Source organism: Oncorhynchus mykiss, chromosome 17 (genome assembly GCF_013265735.2).
Source record: "Oncorhynchus mykiss isolate Arlee chromosome 17, USDA_OmykA_1.1, whole genome shotgun sequence".
NCBI classification, from domain to species: Eukaryota; Metazoa; Chordata; class Actinopteri; order Salmoniformes; family Salmonidae; genus Oncorhynchus; species Oncorhynchus mykiss.
This window is the reverse complement of record NC_048581.1, coordinates 7,426,406-7,443,097: the sequence shown is the minus strand read 5'-3', so window position 1 is coordinate 7,443,097 and position 16,692 is coordinate 7,426,406. Positions and strand designations below refer to the sequence as shown.

Sequence of the window (16,692 nt, the reverse complement as noted above, 5' to 3'; positions counted from 1 at the left end):
TGAGTGTGAATAGGGTCAAGGGTCACCGTAGAGTCCCTTTTATACAGGCTTGTTAACCCACAGCAGGCTAATGAGTCAGGAGAAGGTGGTTCTTAAATGATGATGTCGTTTTTTTTAACTGACAAGTGGCACCGACTGTTTGTTTTACTATACAGTGTGTTGCGATTTAAATACAATTTGATTCTGTATTCTAGGACTTTGGTGGGCCGTCCCCATCCTGCTCAACTGAACCCCGACCAACGCTGTCACTGGGTCCTGACGGTAACCACGGTGACCGGGACCACACACCGCAGGGGCAGGAGATTGGTTACGCTGGAGGCCTTGACAGCTTCAGTGAAATACCTAGATTTAACATCGTAGTCAAAGAGGAGGAGGAAGATTTAGAGGAGTGGAGTTTTAATTATACAGGTAAGTAGCCGACTGAATGTTAACTAGAAATAAAATGGTTCTCTCTCAAGAGGGCAATGCAATTTGATGAGTTTTTAAAGATGGATTCCTCATTAGGGGAAACGGATCCACTGTTTGCCCCAGACAGACTCTTTGTTAATTCTTATGTTTTGTAGATGAAACGGATGTGAGCAGCTTGGTATTTTTTGTTGTTGCAGTATCTGCTGTTCTGTCACCCATGCAATGTCTGAGGAGGAAAATAACAGTGTTGGTTGTAATGATGTCTGAGGAGAAAAATAACAGTGTTGGCTGTAATGATGTCTGAGGAGGAAAATAACAGTGTTGGTTGTAATGATGTCTGAGGAGGAAATAACAGTGTTGGTTGTAATGATGTCTGAGGAGGAAAATAACAGTGTTGGTTGTAATGATGTCTGAGGAGGAAAATAACAGTGTTGGCTGTAATGATGTCTGAGGAGGAAAATAACAGTGTTGGTTGTAATGATGTCTGAGGAGGAAATAACAGTGTTGGTTGTAATGATGTCTGAGGAGGAAAATAACAGTGTTGGTTGTAATGATGTCTGAGGAGGAAAATAACAGTGTTGGTTGTAATGATGTCTGAGGGGGGAAAGAACAGTGTTGGCTGTAGTGATGTCTGAGGAGGAAAATAACAGTGTTGGTTGTAATGATGTCTGAGGAGGAAAATAACAGTGTTGGTTGTAATGATGTCTGTCTGAGGGTGTAAAGAACAGTGTTGGCTGTAATGATGTCTGAGGGGGGAAAGAACAGTGTTGGCTGTAATGATGTCTGAGGGGGGAAAGAACAGTGTTGGCTGTAATGATGTTTGTGGGGGGAAAGAACAGTGTTGGTTGTAATGATGTCTGAGGGGGGAAATAACAGTGTTGGCTGTAATGATGTCTGTGGGGGGAAAGAACAGTGTTGGTTGTAATGATGTCTGTGGGGGGAAAGAACAGTGTTGGTTGTAATGATGTCTGGGGGGGAAAGAACAGTGTTGGTTGTAATGATGTCTGTGGGGGGAAAGAACAGTGTTGGTTGTAATGATGTCTGTGGGGGGAAAGAACAGTGTTGGTTGTAATGATGTCTGAGGGGGGAAAGAACAGTGTTGGCTGTAATGATGTCTGAGGAGGAAAATAACAGTGTTGGTTGTAATGATGTCTGAGGGGGGAAAGAACAGTGTTGGCTGTAATGATGTCTGAGGAGAAAAATAACAGTGTTGGTTGTAATGATGTCTGAGGGGGGAAAGAACAGTGTTGGCTGTAATGATGTCTGAGGAGGAAAATAACAGTGTTGGTTGTAATGATGTCTGAGGAGGAAAATAACAGTGTTGGTTGTAATGATGTCTGAGGGGGGAAAGAACAGTGTTGGTTGTAATGATGTCTGTCTGAGGGTGTAAAGAACAGTGTTGGCTGTAATGATGTCTGAGGGGGGAAAGAACAGTGTTGGCTGTAATGATGTCTGAGGGGGGAAATAACAGTGTTGGCTGTAATGATGTTTGTGGGGGGAAAGAACAGTGTTGGTTGTAATGATGTCTGAGGGGGGAAATAACAGTGTTGGCTGTAATGATGTCTGTGGGGGGAAAGAACAGTGTTGGTTGTAATGATGTCTGTGGGGGGAAAGAACAGTGTTGGTTGTAATGATGTCTGGGGGGGAAAGAACAGTGTTGGTTGTAATGATGTCTGTGGGGGGAAAGAACAGTGTTGGTTGTAATGATGTCTGTGGGGGGAAAGAACAGTGTTGGTTGTAATGATGTCTGGGGGGGAAGAACAGTGTTGGTTGTAATGATGTCTGTGGGGGGAAAGAACAGTGTTGGTTGTAATGATGTCTGTGGGGGGAAAGAACACTGTTGGTTGTAATGATGTCTGAGGGGGGAAAGAACAGTGTTGGCTGTAATGATGTCTGAGGGGGGAAATAACAGTGTTGGCTGTAATGATGTTTGTGGGGGGAAAGAACAGTGTTGGTTGTAATGATGTCTGAGGGGGGAAAGAACAGTGTTGGCTGTAATGATGTCTGAGGGGGGAAATAACAGTGTTGGCTGTAATGATGTTTGTGGGGGGAAAGAACAGTGTTGGTTGTAATGATGTCTGAGGGGGGAAATAACAGTGTTGGCTGTAATGATGTCTGTGGGGGGAAAGAACAGTGTTGGTTGTAATGATGTCTGTGGGGGGAAAGAACAGTGTTGGTTGTAATGATGTCTGGGGGGGAAAGAACAGTGTTGGTTGTAATGATGTCTGTGGGGGGAAAGAACAGTGTTGGTTGTAATGATGTCTGTGGGGGGAAAGAACAGTGTTGGTTGTAATGATGTCTGGGGGGGAAAGAACAGTGTTGGTTGTAATGATGTCTGTGGGGGGAAAGAACAGTGTTGGTTGTAATGATGTCTGTGGGGGGAAAGAACAGTGTTGGCTGTAATGATGTCTGTGGGGGGAAAGAACAGTGTTGGTTGTAATGATGTCTGTGGGGGGAAAGAACAGTGTTGGTTGTAATGATGTCTGGGGGGGAAAGAACAGTGTTGGTTGTAATGATGTCTGTGGGGGGAAAGAACAGTGTTGGTTGTAATGATGTCTGTGGGGGGAAAGAACAGTGTTGGTTGTAATGATGTCTGAGGGGGGAAAGAACAGTGTTGGCTGTAATGATGTCTGAGGGGGGAAAGAACAGTGTTGGCTGTAATGATGTCTGAGGGGGGAAAGAACAGTGTTGGCTGTAATGATGTCTGAGGAGAAAAATAACAGTGTTGGTTGTAATGATGTCTGAGGGGGGAAAGAACAGTGTTGGCTGTAATGATGTCTGGGGGGGAAAGAACAGTGTTGGTTGTAATGATGTCTGAGGGGGGAAAGAACAGTGTTGGCTGTAATGATGTCTGAGGAGGAAAATAACAGTGTTGGCTGTAATGATGTCTGAGGGGGGAAAGAACAGTGTTGGCTGTAATGATGTCTGAGGGGGGGAAAGAACAGTGTTGGCTGTAATGATGTTTGTGGGGGGAAAGAACAGTGTTGGTTGTAATGATGTCTGAGGGGGGAAAGAACAGTGTTGGCTGTAATGATGTCTGTGGGGGGAAAGAACAGTGTTGGCTGTAATGATGTCTGAGGAGGAAAATAACAGTGTTGGCTGTAATGATGTCTGAGGGGGGAAAGAACAGTGTTGGCTGTAATGATGTCTGAGGGGGGAAAGAACAGTGTTGTCTGTAGTGATGTCTGAGGGGGGAAAGAACAGTGTTGGTTGTAATGATGTCTGAGGGGGAAAGAACAGTGTTGGCTGTAGTGATGTATGAGAAGGAAAGAACAGTGTTGACTGTAATGGTGTCTGTGGGGGGAAAGAACAGTGATGGCTGTAATGATGTCTGAGGGGAAAAGAACAGTGTTGGCTGTAGTGATGTCTGAGGGGGAAAGAACTGTGTTGGTTGTTTACAGTAACGTCTTTAGTTTCACGTGTTAGTTTCACCATTAAAGATTCCAGCTTTATTGTCCCATGTGGGCAATTAATTAGTCTGGTCCCGGACCTGCTTTCCTTGTTGCCGGGGCGATTTTAATTCCACGTGATGCAAACTTTCATCGACAGGGGGGGCGATAAAGTCCTAGTCAGACACATCCAACTTTTTTTATTTTTTTTAATCCCTAAAATTAATGTTTGCCTATTTTAAATGGTTTGGATGGTTATTTATTGTCTTGAGACAGACAGATATAGTGTTATTTTATTTCTGTCACGGCCTCCTACCCACGGTCCCCTACCCACGGCCCCCTACCCACAGCCCCCTATCCACGGCCCCCTACCCACAGCCCCCTATCCACGGCCCCCTACCCACGGCCCCCTACCCACGGCCCCCTACCCACGGCCCCCTACCCACAGCTCCCTACCCACAGCCTCCTACCCACGGCCCCCTACCCACAGCCCCCTACCCACAGCCCCCTACCCACAGCCTCCTACCCACAGCCCCCTACCCACAGCCCTCTACCCACAGCCCTCTACCCACAGCCCCCAACCACAGCCCCCTACCCACAGCCCCCTACCCACAGCCCCCTACCCACAGCCTCCTACCCACAGCCCCCTACCCACGGCCTTCTACCCACAGCCCCCTACCCACAGCCTTCTACCCACGGCCTTCTACCCACAGCCTCCTACCCACGGCCCCCTACCCACGGCCCCCTACCCACGGCCTCCTACCCACAGCCTTCTACCCACAGCCCCCTACCCACAGCCTCCTAACCACAGCCCCCTACCCACAGCCTTCTACCCACAGCCTTCTACCCACAGCCTCCTACCCACAGCCTCCTACCCACAGCCTCCTACCCCCAGCCTTCTACCCACAGCCTCCTACCCACAGCCTCCTACCCACAGCCCTCTACCCACAGCCCCCTACCCACAGCCCCCTACCCACAGCCTCCTACCCACAGCCCCCTACCCACAGCCCTCTACCCACAGCCCTCTACCCACAGCCCCCAACCACAGCCCCCTACCCACAGCCCCCTACCCACAGCCCCCTACCCACAGCCCCCTACCCACAGCCTCCTACCCACAGCCCCCTACCCACGGCCTTCTACCCACAGCCCCCTACCCACAGCCTTCTACCCACGGCCTTCTACCCACAGCCTCCTACCCACGGCCTCCTACCCACAGCCTCCTACCCACAGCCTCCTACCCACAGCCCCCTACCCACAGCCTCCTACCCACAGCCCCCTACCCACAGCCTCCTACCCACGGCCCCCTACCCACAGCCTCCTACCCACAGCCTTCTACCCACAGCCTTCTACCCACAGCCTCCTACCCACAGCCTCCTACCCACAGCCTCCTACCCACAGCCTCCTACCCACAGCCTCCTACCCCCAGCCTTCTACCCACAGCCTCCTACCCCCAGCCTCCTACCCACAGCCTCCTACCCACAGCCCCCTACCCACAGCCCCCTACCCACGGCCTTCTACCCACAGCCCCCTACCCACGGCCTTCTACCCACAGCCCCCTACCCACAGCCTCCTACCCACAGCCTCCTACCCACAGACCCCTACCCACGGCCTTCTACCCACGGCCTCCTACCCACGGCCTTCTACCCACAGCCCCCTACCCACATCCCCCTACCCACAGCCTCCTACCCACAGCCTCCTACCCACAGCCCCCTACCCACAGCCTCCTACCCACAGCCCCCTACCCACAGCCTCCTACCCACAGCCTCCTACCCACGGCCCCCTACCCACAGCCTCCTACCCACAGCCCCTACCCACAGCCTTCTACCCACAGCCTTCTACCCACAGCCTCCTACCCACAGCCTCCTACCCACAGCCTCCTACCCACAGCCTCCTACCCCCAGCCTCCTACCCACAGCCTCCTACCCCCAGCCTTCTACCCACAGCCTCCTACCCACAGCCCCCTACCCACAGCCCCCTACCCACAGCCCCCTACCCACAGCCTCCTACCCACAGCCCCCTACCCACAGCCCTCTACCCACAGCCCTCTACCCACAGCCCCCAACCACAGCCCCCTACCCACAGCCCCCTACCCACAGCCCCCTACCCACAGCCCCCTACCCACAGCCTCCTACCCACAGCCCCCTACCCACGGCCTTCTACCCACAGCCCCCTACCCACAGCCTTCTACCCACGGCCTTCTACCCACAGCCTCCTACCCACGGCCCCCTACCCACGGCCTCCTACCCACAGCCTCCTACCCACAGCCTCCTACCCACGGCCCCCTACCCACAGCCTCCTACCCACAGCCCCCTACCCACAGCCTCCTACCCACAGCCTCCTACCCACGGCCCCCTACCCACAGCCTCCTACCCACAGACTCCTACCCACAGCCCCTACCCACAGCCTTCTACCCACAGCCTTCTACCCACAGCCTCCTACCCACAGCCCCCTACCCACAGCCTCCTACCCACAGCCTCCTACCCCCAGCCTTCTACCCACAGCCTCCTACCCCCAGCCTTCTACCCACAGCCTCCTACCCACAGCCTCCTACCCACAGCCTCCTACCCACAGCCCCCTACCCACAGCCCCCTACCCACGGCCTTCTACCCACAGCCCCCTACCCACAGCCTCCTACCCACAGACCCCTACCCACGGCCTTCTACCCACAGCCTCCTACCCACGGCCCCCTACCCACATCCCCCTACCCACAGCCCCCTACCCACAGCCTCCTACCCACAGCCCCCTACCCACGGCTCCCTACCCACGGCCTCCTACCCACGGCCTCCTACCCACGGCCTCCTACCCACAGCCTCCTACCCACAGCCTCCTACCCACAGCCCCCTACCCACAGCCTCCTACCCACATCCTCCTACCCACAGCCTCCTACCCACAGCCTCCTACCCACAGCCTCCTACCCACATCCTCCTACCCACAGCCGCCTACCCACAGATGGACAATACTTTAAATCCCTCTGATGATACTTTAATGCCCCTCGAGGAGATGATTTATTAGTTTAATACATGAACCTAGAGCGCTACAGTAGATTGTGATACCCTAGTTCCTGTATAGGGCCAGGTCAAAAGTAGTGTGCTATATAGGAAATAGGGTAGCATCTGGGACGCACCATAACTCTTGTTTTATCCCTACTGTTGTAACAGGAGAGAGTCCAAACCCCAGCTCTAGTGACGAGGCATCAGCAGAACGACGCCAGGAGAATCGCACAGCTAAGAAGACGTTTTACCGCTGCCCGGAGTGTGGGAAAGAGTTTCCTCACCCATCAAAACTACAGAGACATCTTAGAACACACACAGGAGAGAAACCATATCCTTGCTCTGTGTGCGGGAAGAGATTCAGTGATACAGGGACCCTCAAAACACACGAGAGGTTGCACACAGGAGAGAAACCGTACATCTGCCCGGAAAAGAACTGTTGGAAGAGGTTTGTCAGCCAAGGAGAGTTAAAACTACACCATCGGACACACACCGGAGAGAAACCTTGCCACTGCTCTGTGTGTGGGAAGAGTTTCTCACGTATGTGGCACTTGAAGGTCCACATGATGACGCACGCCGGAGAGAAGCAGAGACTCAGCATGAAAAAACCTTTCCCATGCTCTGAGTGTGAGAGGGGCTGCAACTCTGCAGCAGAGCTCAAGATGCACCAGAGGATGCACACTGGGGAGAGACCTTACCAGTGTTCCACATGCAAAAAGACCTTTGTTTTCCCAAGCTCTCTAACAAGACATGAACAATCCCATATAAGCGAAGCGAATAGTACCGCCAAGCCGTACAGCTGCTCAGAATGTGGGAAGGAATTCACTCAGCCGTGGACCTTAAAGATACACATGCGCCAGCACACCGGAGAGAAACCGTACCACTGCTCTCAATGCGAGAAGAGGTTCTCGTCATCGTCACTCCTTAAAAGACACCAGAGGGTTCACACCGGAGAGAAACCATTCCAGTGCTCCGACTGCGGAAAGAGTTTCTCCTCGTCAGCGAATAGAACCAGTCACCGTCGTCGTATCCATGAAGGTATACAGGGTGGGTCACAGCGGCAGGAGGCCACCTCTGTGGACGGTACCAGTAAGGTAGGTTTATATGGTGTATCCAGTGCAATTTTGTATTTATTTTCCTTCTTAATAAGTTTTTTTTTTAAATCTGTGTTGGTGGATTCCAGATTTCCTGCTTATTTCTTTCTGATTCCAGGAATCTTCCAACCTGTATTTCTGGAAAAAATTTGAATTTTTTAAGAAACTTACTGGAATTTTGCACCCTTAAACCAGTCATTAAGGCCCTTAACACAATATAACTAAGAATAATGCTGCTGTTGACATATTATACTGAATGAGTTGTCTGATTATTAACCCTAGGCTTATGTTGACCAAAACAACCAGGTTGAACCCACAGTTGTAGAGGAGTCTGGTCTCAGTCTAGTACCAGATGTCAAAGTAAAAGAAGAGGAGGAAGATCCTGCTTTTGGTGAGTTCAAAGATTAATTTATTAAGGTATGGGTTAGCCTACACATTCACGTTTACTTTATTTTAGGAAATTTAAATAAATTGTGTATTTCCAATTACCCAAATTAAGAAACATCTATATTATTGACAGTCTCAAATCTTAACATATTTGAGGTGCTTACTTATCCATACGACCTCTTTACCACAGCAGAGAGACCTGAACATTGCTCTGAGAGTGAGGAGAGTCCCTCTACATTAGGAGGACCTGACCAACACCAGGAGAACAACAAAGCTCTGGGCCCTCACATCTGCTCAACGTGTGGAAAAGAACTATCCAGCTCCTACAAACTAATGCTACACCAGAGAACACACACAGGAGAGAAGCCTTACGAGTGTATGGTGTGTGGGAAGGGCTTCTCCCAAGCCGCAAACCTCAAGACGCACCAGAAAGTGCACAGTGGAGAGAAGCCGTACCCCTGCTCTGACTGCGGGAGCAGGTTTACTCACATGGGAGACTTGAAGAGACACCAGTTGTTGCACTCGGGTGAGAAACCTTATAGCTGCCCCGAGTGCGGGAAGAGTTTTTCTCAGTTGGCGCACCTAAAATCTCACCAACAGACACACACAGGGGAGAAACCTTTCCTCTGTGCTCATTGTGAAAAGACTTTCTCCACTGCGGCCAAGCTGAAGAACCACGAGAGAGTGCACACTGGCGAGAGACCTTACTGCTGCTCCTACTGCCCCAAGCGCTTTGCTCTATCTGGGACACTTGTGAAGCATGAACGACTCCACACCGGAGAAACGCCGTACCAATGTGGAGAATGCGGTAAGGGATTTGCTCAACTGGTGTCCTTGAAAATACATGCCCAATCACACACTGGAGTCAACTTCTACAAATGTTTCCATTGTGACCAGAGCTTCTCCACTTCAACCAAGCTGAAGGAACATCAGAGAATCCACACTGGGGAGAACCTGTACCAATGCACCGAATGTGGGAAGAGTTTCACTATCGAGTCAAAGCTGCTGAAACACCAGAGAGTTCACACTGGAGAGAAACCGTATCAGTGCTCCGGGTGTGGAATGAGGTTCTCGCTCTCTGAGAACCTACTGAGACACCAGCGTAACTCTTCGGGGATCTGTGGTGCTGTGAGCCTTAACCAGGCTACTGGGAGTGGGATTCCACTTCTACAAGATGCTGCTGTCTTCCCGAATATACTGGTCAAGGTCGGTGGAAATTATTATCCTATCAACCCAACTTTTGTCCAAGTTGCTGTGGTCCTCTCAATAAAGCTCAACTTTTGTCCTTCATATAGGGCCAATCTTTCACCTTTAATTCTAAAGGCCCATATCCCAGATACAGATTAAGACTAGCCCTGGACTAAGTATTAGCCTTGTCGTTAGAGCAATGGGCCAGTAACCAAAAGGTTGCTGGATCGAATCCCAGAGTTTACAAGGTAAAAAATATGTTGTTCTGCCCCTGAACAAGGCAGTTAACCCACTGTTCCCCGATAGGCTATCATCTTAAGTAAGAATTTGTTCTTAAAATCTCTTGCGACGAGCAATCCCGGATCCGGGATCGTAATCATAGCCTCAAACGAATTAGCATAACGCAGCGGACATAAATACCCCTAGTAACTTTTCCTATTCATGAAAATCGCAAATGAAATAAATATATTCAAACACAAGCTTAGCCTTTTGTTAACAACACTGCCGTCTCAGATTTTCAAAATATGCGTTACAGCCAACGCTAGACAAGCATTTGTGTAAGTTTATCATGGCATAATGCTATGCTAGGCTCTGCTGGCAGCAGGCAACATTTTCACGAAACTAAGAAAAGCAACCAAATTAAATCATTTACTTTTGAAGAACTTCGGATGTTTTCACTCAGGAGACTCCCAGTTAGATAGCAAATGTTCTTTTTTTCCCAAAATATTATTTTTGTAGGCGAAATAGCTCCAGTTTGTTCATCATGCTTGGCTGAGAAATCAACCGGAAAATGCTACCACTACAACGCCAAACTTTTTTCAAAATGAACTCCATAATATCGACAGAAACACGGCAAACGTTGTTTAGGATCCATCCTCAAGGTGTTTTTAACATATCTATTCGATAATATATCCGTCGAGGCAGTTGGTTTCTCATAAGAAGTGATTGGAAAAATGGCTACCTCAGTATTGTACGCAAGATTTTCTGCGGGAGTCACCATGTGACCGACCACTTGCGATATATGGTCCCTTACGGCTATTCTTCAATGGAAATGCGTAAAAAGACGTCAACTCATTCGTAGCTCATTCACATCCATATAAGGAGTCATTGGCATGAGGCGGTTTTAAAAAATGCGGCTCTTCCTGGTTGGATTTTTATCTGGGTTTCGCCTGTAACATCAGTTCTGTGGCACTCACAGACAATATCTTTGCAGTTTTGGAAACGTCATAGTGTTTTCTTTCCAAAGCTTCAATTATATGCATAGTCGAGCATCTTTTCGTGACAAAATATCTTGTTTAAAACGGGAACGTTTTTCATCCAAAAATTTGAATAGCGCCCCCTAATGCATAACTGGTTTTTAACTGACTTGCCTAGTTAAATAAAGGTAAAATAAAATAAAAAATGTACAAAAATGATCCATTGGGAGACTCTCCATTGAGCATGCATTTTAGTCAGGACTGTGGTGCAGCAGGGCCACAGCCTTGATACCAGCTGAGCGTGGTTCCCTTAACAAGGGTGAGGCAGCCCTCTAATGGACTCCCTATAGACTTCAAGGTCTGCAGCTCTCACTATGGGGAAAGAGCGTTCTGAAGAGCACATGTCACTTGAGGTTTGGCTAGTCCTGTCCTGCAGCTTTTGGCTAGTCCTGTCCTGCAGCGTTTGGCTAGTCCTGTCCTGCACCGTTTGGCTAGTCCTGTCCTGCACCGTTTGGCTAGTCCTGTCCTGCACCGTTTGGCTAGTCCTGTCCTGCAGCGTTTGGCTAGTCCTGTCCTGCAGCGTTTGGCTAGTCCTGTCCTGCAGCGTCTGGCTAGTCCTGTCCTGCAGCCTCTGGCTAGTCCTGTCCTGCAGCGTCTGGCTAGTCCTGTCCTGCAGCGACCCCTGTAGAGCTCTGGAAGATCCAAGATGAGCCTTTTATCTTAATAGAAGCCCGTCTGTTTGCATCACGCTGTCACCTATCTCCTGTCATGCTGTCTCCTGTCACGCTGTCTCCTGTCTCCTTTGAGTCTCGTCGACTCTGCCCCCTAGACAGTGTGAAACCACCTGCGCTGTCACGAGAACACAGAAGTTTAATCTGTATCCTGGGAAAGTGACTCCAACGTCTCTTCATTCAGGTGGCCAGGGCCTAAAATTAACACCTGCCATCTGCCGGTTTTGTTTCTTAACTGGAAAATGAATCGCACAAAGTCCAAGAACTGCGACTACTGGCTGGGGGGCTGTGCTCACGTGAAGAGCTGAGTTAAAATATTCATTTTTAGAAGCGCAGGGCACAGGTATAAAAGTTTGTCTAATTTACTTGAAAAGAAAAGTCGACTGAAGTGTCACGGTGTGTTTCTTTTCGATCTACGTGGTTTTGTTCACAAGCTAGGTTGGTTTTTCAATGTTTGAGTTTCAACACGCTAGGGAAGAGAACGTAGCACTTCTACTAGTCAGACTCAATCTCACAAGCACAAACATGACTACCGAGTCCCGTTCCCACGGTAACCCACCGCCCTTAACTTCTTATGGCTGGGCATTTCAACTCATCCCCTATTGAAGATACAGTGGGATATTGGTCATCTTGCACTTCCTAAGGCTTCCACTCGATGTCAACAGTCTTTAGAACCTTGTTTGATGCTTCTACTGTGAAGGGGGGCCGAATGAGAGGGGAACGAGTCAGAGGTCTGCCAGGAGCAGCTGACCATGCGCGGTCACGTGGAAGTTAGCTTGCGTTCCATTGCATTTCTACAGACACGGGAATTCTCCGGTTGGAACATTATTGAAGATTTATGTTTAAAAAATCCTATAGATTGATTCTATACTTCGTTTGACATGTTTCTACGGACTGTAATGGAACTTTTAAGTTTTCGTCTGCTCCTAGTAAACGCGTGTCTGCTCGGGCGTCATTAATATGGACTACAGGACTAAACGCGTGAACAACAAGGAGGTATTTGGACATAAATTATGAACTTTATCGAACAAATCAAACATTTATTGTGGAACTGGGATTCCTGGGAGTGCATTCTGATGAAGATCATCAAAGGTAAGTTAATATTTATAACGCTATTTCTGACTAATGTTGACTCCACAACATGGCGGATATCTGTTTGGCTGTTTTGGTCTCCGAGTGCTGTACTCAGATTATTGCATGGTATTTTTCCGTAAAGTTAAAAAAAAATCTGAGAAACCGGTTGCATTAAGGATAAGTTTATCTAAAGTTCCATGTATAACAGTTGTATCTTTTATCAATGTTTATAATGAGTATTTCTGTAAATTGATGTGGCTCTCTGCAAAATCACCGCATGTTTTGGAACTACTGAACATAACACGACAATGTAAAATTTGATTTTTGGATATTAATATGCACTTTATCAAACAAAACATACATGTATTGTGTAACATGAAGTCCTATGAGTGTCATCTGATGAAGATCATCAAAGGTTAGTGATACATTTTATCTCTATTTCTGCTTTATGGCTGTTTTTTTTCTGTGACTTGGCGGTGACCTAACATAATCGTTTAGTGTGCTTTCGCTGTAAAGCCTTTTTGAAATCGGACACTTTGGTGGGATTAACAACAAGATTACCTTTTAAAATTGTATAAAATACTTGTATGTTTGCTGAATTTGAATGATGAGATTTCTGTTTGAATTTGCCGCCCTGCACAAAAAAGTGATTGGACTAAATACCACATTACTTTTTACTAGCAACACATGTATTGTTTTTTGAAACATGACAAAGCATGCACATCTGTTTTTTTGTGTTTTGTTGGTGTCATTTAAGCACCGATATTATTAATAGTTTAGCTGGTAAGACATTTTAGTCGCTGGTGGACCAAAAATAACATTTTAAGGCCATTTGCACCATTTTGATTGTTATTCTCCATCCTAAATAAACGTTTATTATTTTCTCACCAGGCTGGGCACAAACCCACAGAGTCTCTGCCTTCTGACCAGAGCCAGAGTGAAGCCTCCACTCAAACTGCTGGGAGGACTGTTGACGTGAAAGAGGAGGAGCAAACACTTGGACTGAAGATTAAAACTGAAGAACTGGAGGAGGAGGAGGAAGAAGAAGAAGAAGAGGAGGAGGAGGAGGAAGAAGAGGAGGAGGAAGTTGTTGGGCTGATTAATTCTGATGGAGAAGAAATGGACTGGGATCCTTCTCTTCTTGGTATGTTGAGATGAGTTTGTGAGTCAGGTAAACTTTCCCAAAATGCCCAGGTTTTTCAGAAATCCTGGTTGGAAGATTCCCGGAATCGGCAGGGAATAAACAGGAAATCCGGAATCCTCCAGCCAGGATTTCAGATTTTCTCTTGACTCGTCTGCTGCTTTGTTTAACCTGTTCCAATTTTTTTCACACAGGATATAATCCCAGTCAGAGTTCTGACATTGAAGAGAGTCCCTCTACATCAGGAGAACCTGAACATCACCAGGAGAATCACAACGCTAAGAGCTCTCACTGCTGTTCAGTGTGTGGAAAAGACTGCCAAAAATTATCGGCGCTACAAAAACACATGAGAATTCACACAGGAGAGAAGCCTTACCCCTGTACTTTGTGTGGAAACCAATTCCGTGAGAAGGGACACCTGAAAGCACATCTGAAAACACACACTGGAGAGAAACCTTACCACTGCCCCACCTGTGGGATGAAGTTTGCCCATTTGGGAGCCATGAAAATACACCTGCTGACACACACTGGAGAGAAACCTTACCCCTGCTCTGTGTGTGGGAAGAGTTTTACCCAATCATCGCGTTTGAAGCAACATTTCCGGACGCACACAGGTGAGAAACCTTACTCCTGCTCTGTATGCAGGAAGAGTTTTGCAAGACCAGCAGACCTTAAAGTCCACCACAGAGATCACACAGGGGAGAAACCTTACAGCTGCACTGAATGTGGCCAGAGCTTCACCAGTTCCCACAACCTATGGAAACATCAGAAGACCCATCTACCACCTGGACTACCACAACCTGTTGAGTTTGACAACCACAACCAAACACCAGAGATGAATGCTAAAAACGAAGGACTGAATGAGGAAGATGAGGAGGAGGAGGAGGAATTTGGTGTTCTGATCAATTCTGATGGAGAAGAAGTTGGATTGGACTTGGATCCTCCTCGTCTCAATCCTCCGAGTTCCGAGGAAGAGGAGAGTCCGTCAACATCAGGAGAAACTGAACAACACCAGGTGAACCACAATACAGCTCTGAGGTACAGCTGCTCTGTGTGTGGGAAGCAGTTCAACCACAAAGGACATCTGAGAAGACACGAGAGTGTACATTCAGTTGAAAAACCTTATGGTTGCTCAGACTGCGACAAGATGTTCGGTTCCACCATAGCTCTGAATAGACACAAGAAGTTGCACAGAGAAGAGAAACCTCACATTTGCACAGTGTGTGGGAAAGGTTTTGTTCAACTGTCACGTTTGAAGGAACACTACCCAACGCACTCGGGAGAGAAACCACACTGCTGCTCTGTGTGTGGGAAACGCTTCACTACTGCGTCGTACCTCAAAACGCACAGCAAAGTCCACATGGGGGAGAGTCCTTATACCTGTAACATATGTAGGAGAGATTGCCAGAAGTTGTCCGCATTCAAGTTACACATGAGGATCCACACAGGAGAGAAGCCCTTCAGTTGCACTGTGTGCGAGAAGCAGTTCACTCAGAAAAGACATCTGCAAGACCACCAGAAAGTACACACTGGAGAGAAACCGTACCCCTGCCCCCATTGTGACAAGCGGTTCAGCTTCTCCTCTGCCTTAAAAAGACATCAGCAGTTACACACAGGAGAAAAACCCCACTGCTGCTTTGTGTGTGGGAATAGTTTCTCTCAAGCAGGGCGCCTGAAAGAACACCTACGGACGCACTCGGGAGAGAGACCTTTCTCCTGCTCTGTCTGCGAGAAAACCTTCAGAAAAGCTTCTGAACTCACGATACACAACAGATCTCATACAGGAGAGAGACCGTACAGCTGTGCCGAATGTGGTAAGACATTCACCAGTTCTATGAAGCTGGGACGACACAAGAAGATCCATCAGAACACAAAAACTGAAGAGGTTCGGACTAAAGATGTGAAGAGTATTCCATAAGTATTGATGATGATGATGAAGAAGTGGAGGCTGCCTCCGCAGTTAGTGGATGCTAGTAGGGTGAAGAGGAGAAGGAGCAGCCTCTACAGTCAATGGATGCTAGTAGGGTGAAGAGGAGGAGGAGGAGGAGCCTCTACAGTTAGTGGAAGCTAGTAAGATGAAGAGGAGGAGCCTCTACAGTTAGTGGATGCTAGTAGGGTGAAGAGGAAGAGGAGGAGCCTCTACAGTCAATGGATGCTAGTAGGGTGAAGAGGAGGAGGAGGAGGAGCCTCTACAGTTAGTGGAAGCTAGTAAGATGAAGAGGAGGAGCCTCTACAGTCAGTGGATGCTAGTAGGGCGGATAATCGTGATGATTGAAAGAGTGCCGCTTGATGACCGACCGTTGGTCTCCTAACGAGGTGCCGGTTTAGACTGGGAATGATGAACAATGATGACCTCATAATGTTAAAAAAACATATATATATATCTGCACACTGATGCATGTTTTCCAAGAATTGTATTTTTTATTTTAAGTGAGCAATGTTTTTGTGAAAGGTTAATGGTTTCAAGATTAAGCCAATTTGTATCAAATACATTTAAACTATAAAAACAGAAAGAGAATAGCATGAAAAGGTGTATAACGACAGCAGACTGAACGGTATGAAGCAGACAAACAAAACATACTATCACACATCAGTCAATCCAACGTGAGAAATGACATGAGCAAACGAGCCGGTGGTGTCTATAAACATTTTTAATAAAGTGCTCATTGTTCTTTCTATTTTATTATGGTTAATTCATGTGATTAAATATGCTAATTATGCAACAATCCAAATATTAGGTTTGTAGTCCGTAGAGTAGCTCTTCTTCCCTGTTCTTAACACTTTACAATAACTTCTCTTTTAATATCAATGTTCATAATCTTAGCAAACGATGTTAGTTGTTTTAGAAAGTAGGATATTGCTGAAAGAAGCGTGTGTGTGTGTGTGGACAATCATTTCAGAATGAGGTGTTTGTGGAATAGTGATATGGATGTGATGTCATAATCATGTTACGTGATGTCATAATCATGTCACGTGATGTCATAATCATGTTACGTGAACAATGGAAATAAAAGTATAGATAGTGAATGTGCTAGTCCTTTCATTGTCCGCAGTCGTTGTTGATGTTGTTGATGACATTTACACTACGGCATGC

The 16,692-nt window shown here is 47.6% G+C and overlaps 1 protein-coding gene across 1 annotated transcript in view; it reads left to right on the top strand.

Moving 5' to 3' along the window:
* The window catches only part of LOC110493375 (zinc finger protein 729), a 188,761-nt gene that overhangs the window by 15,816 nt on the left and 156,253 nt on the right, over window positions 1–16,692 (top strand). The window contains 6 exon segments of the mRNA XM_036948726.1: window positions 195–408; window positions 6,956–7,881; window positions 8,164–8,272; window positions 8,459–9,474; window positions 13,349–13,601; window positions 13,793–15,483. Of these exon segments, the coding sequence (XP_036804621.1) occupies window positions 195–408; window positions 6,956–7,881; window positions 8,164–8,272; window positions 8,459–9,474; window positions 13,349–13,601; window positions 13,793–15,483 (4,209 nt within the window).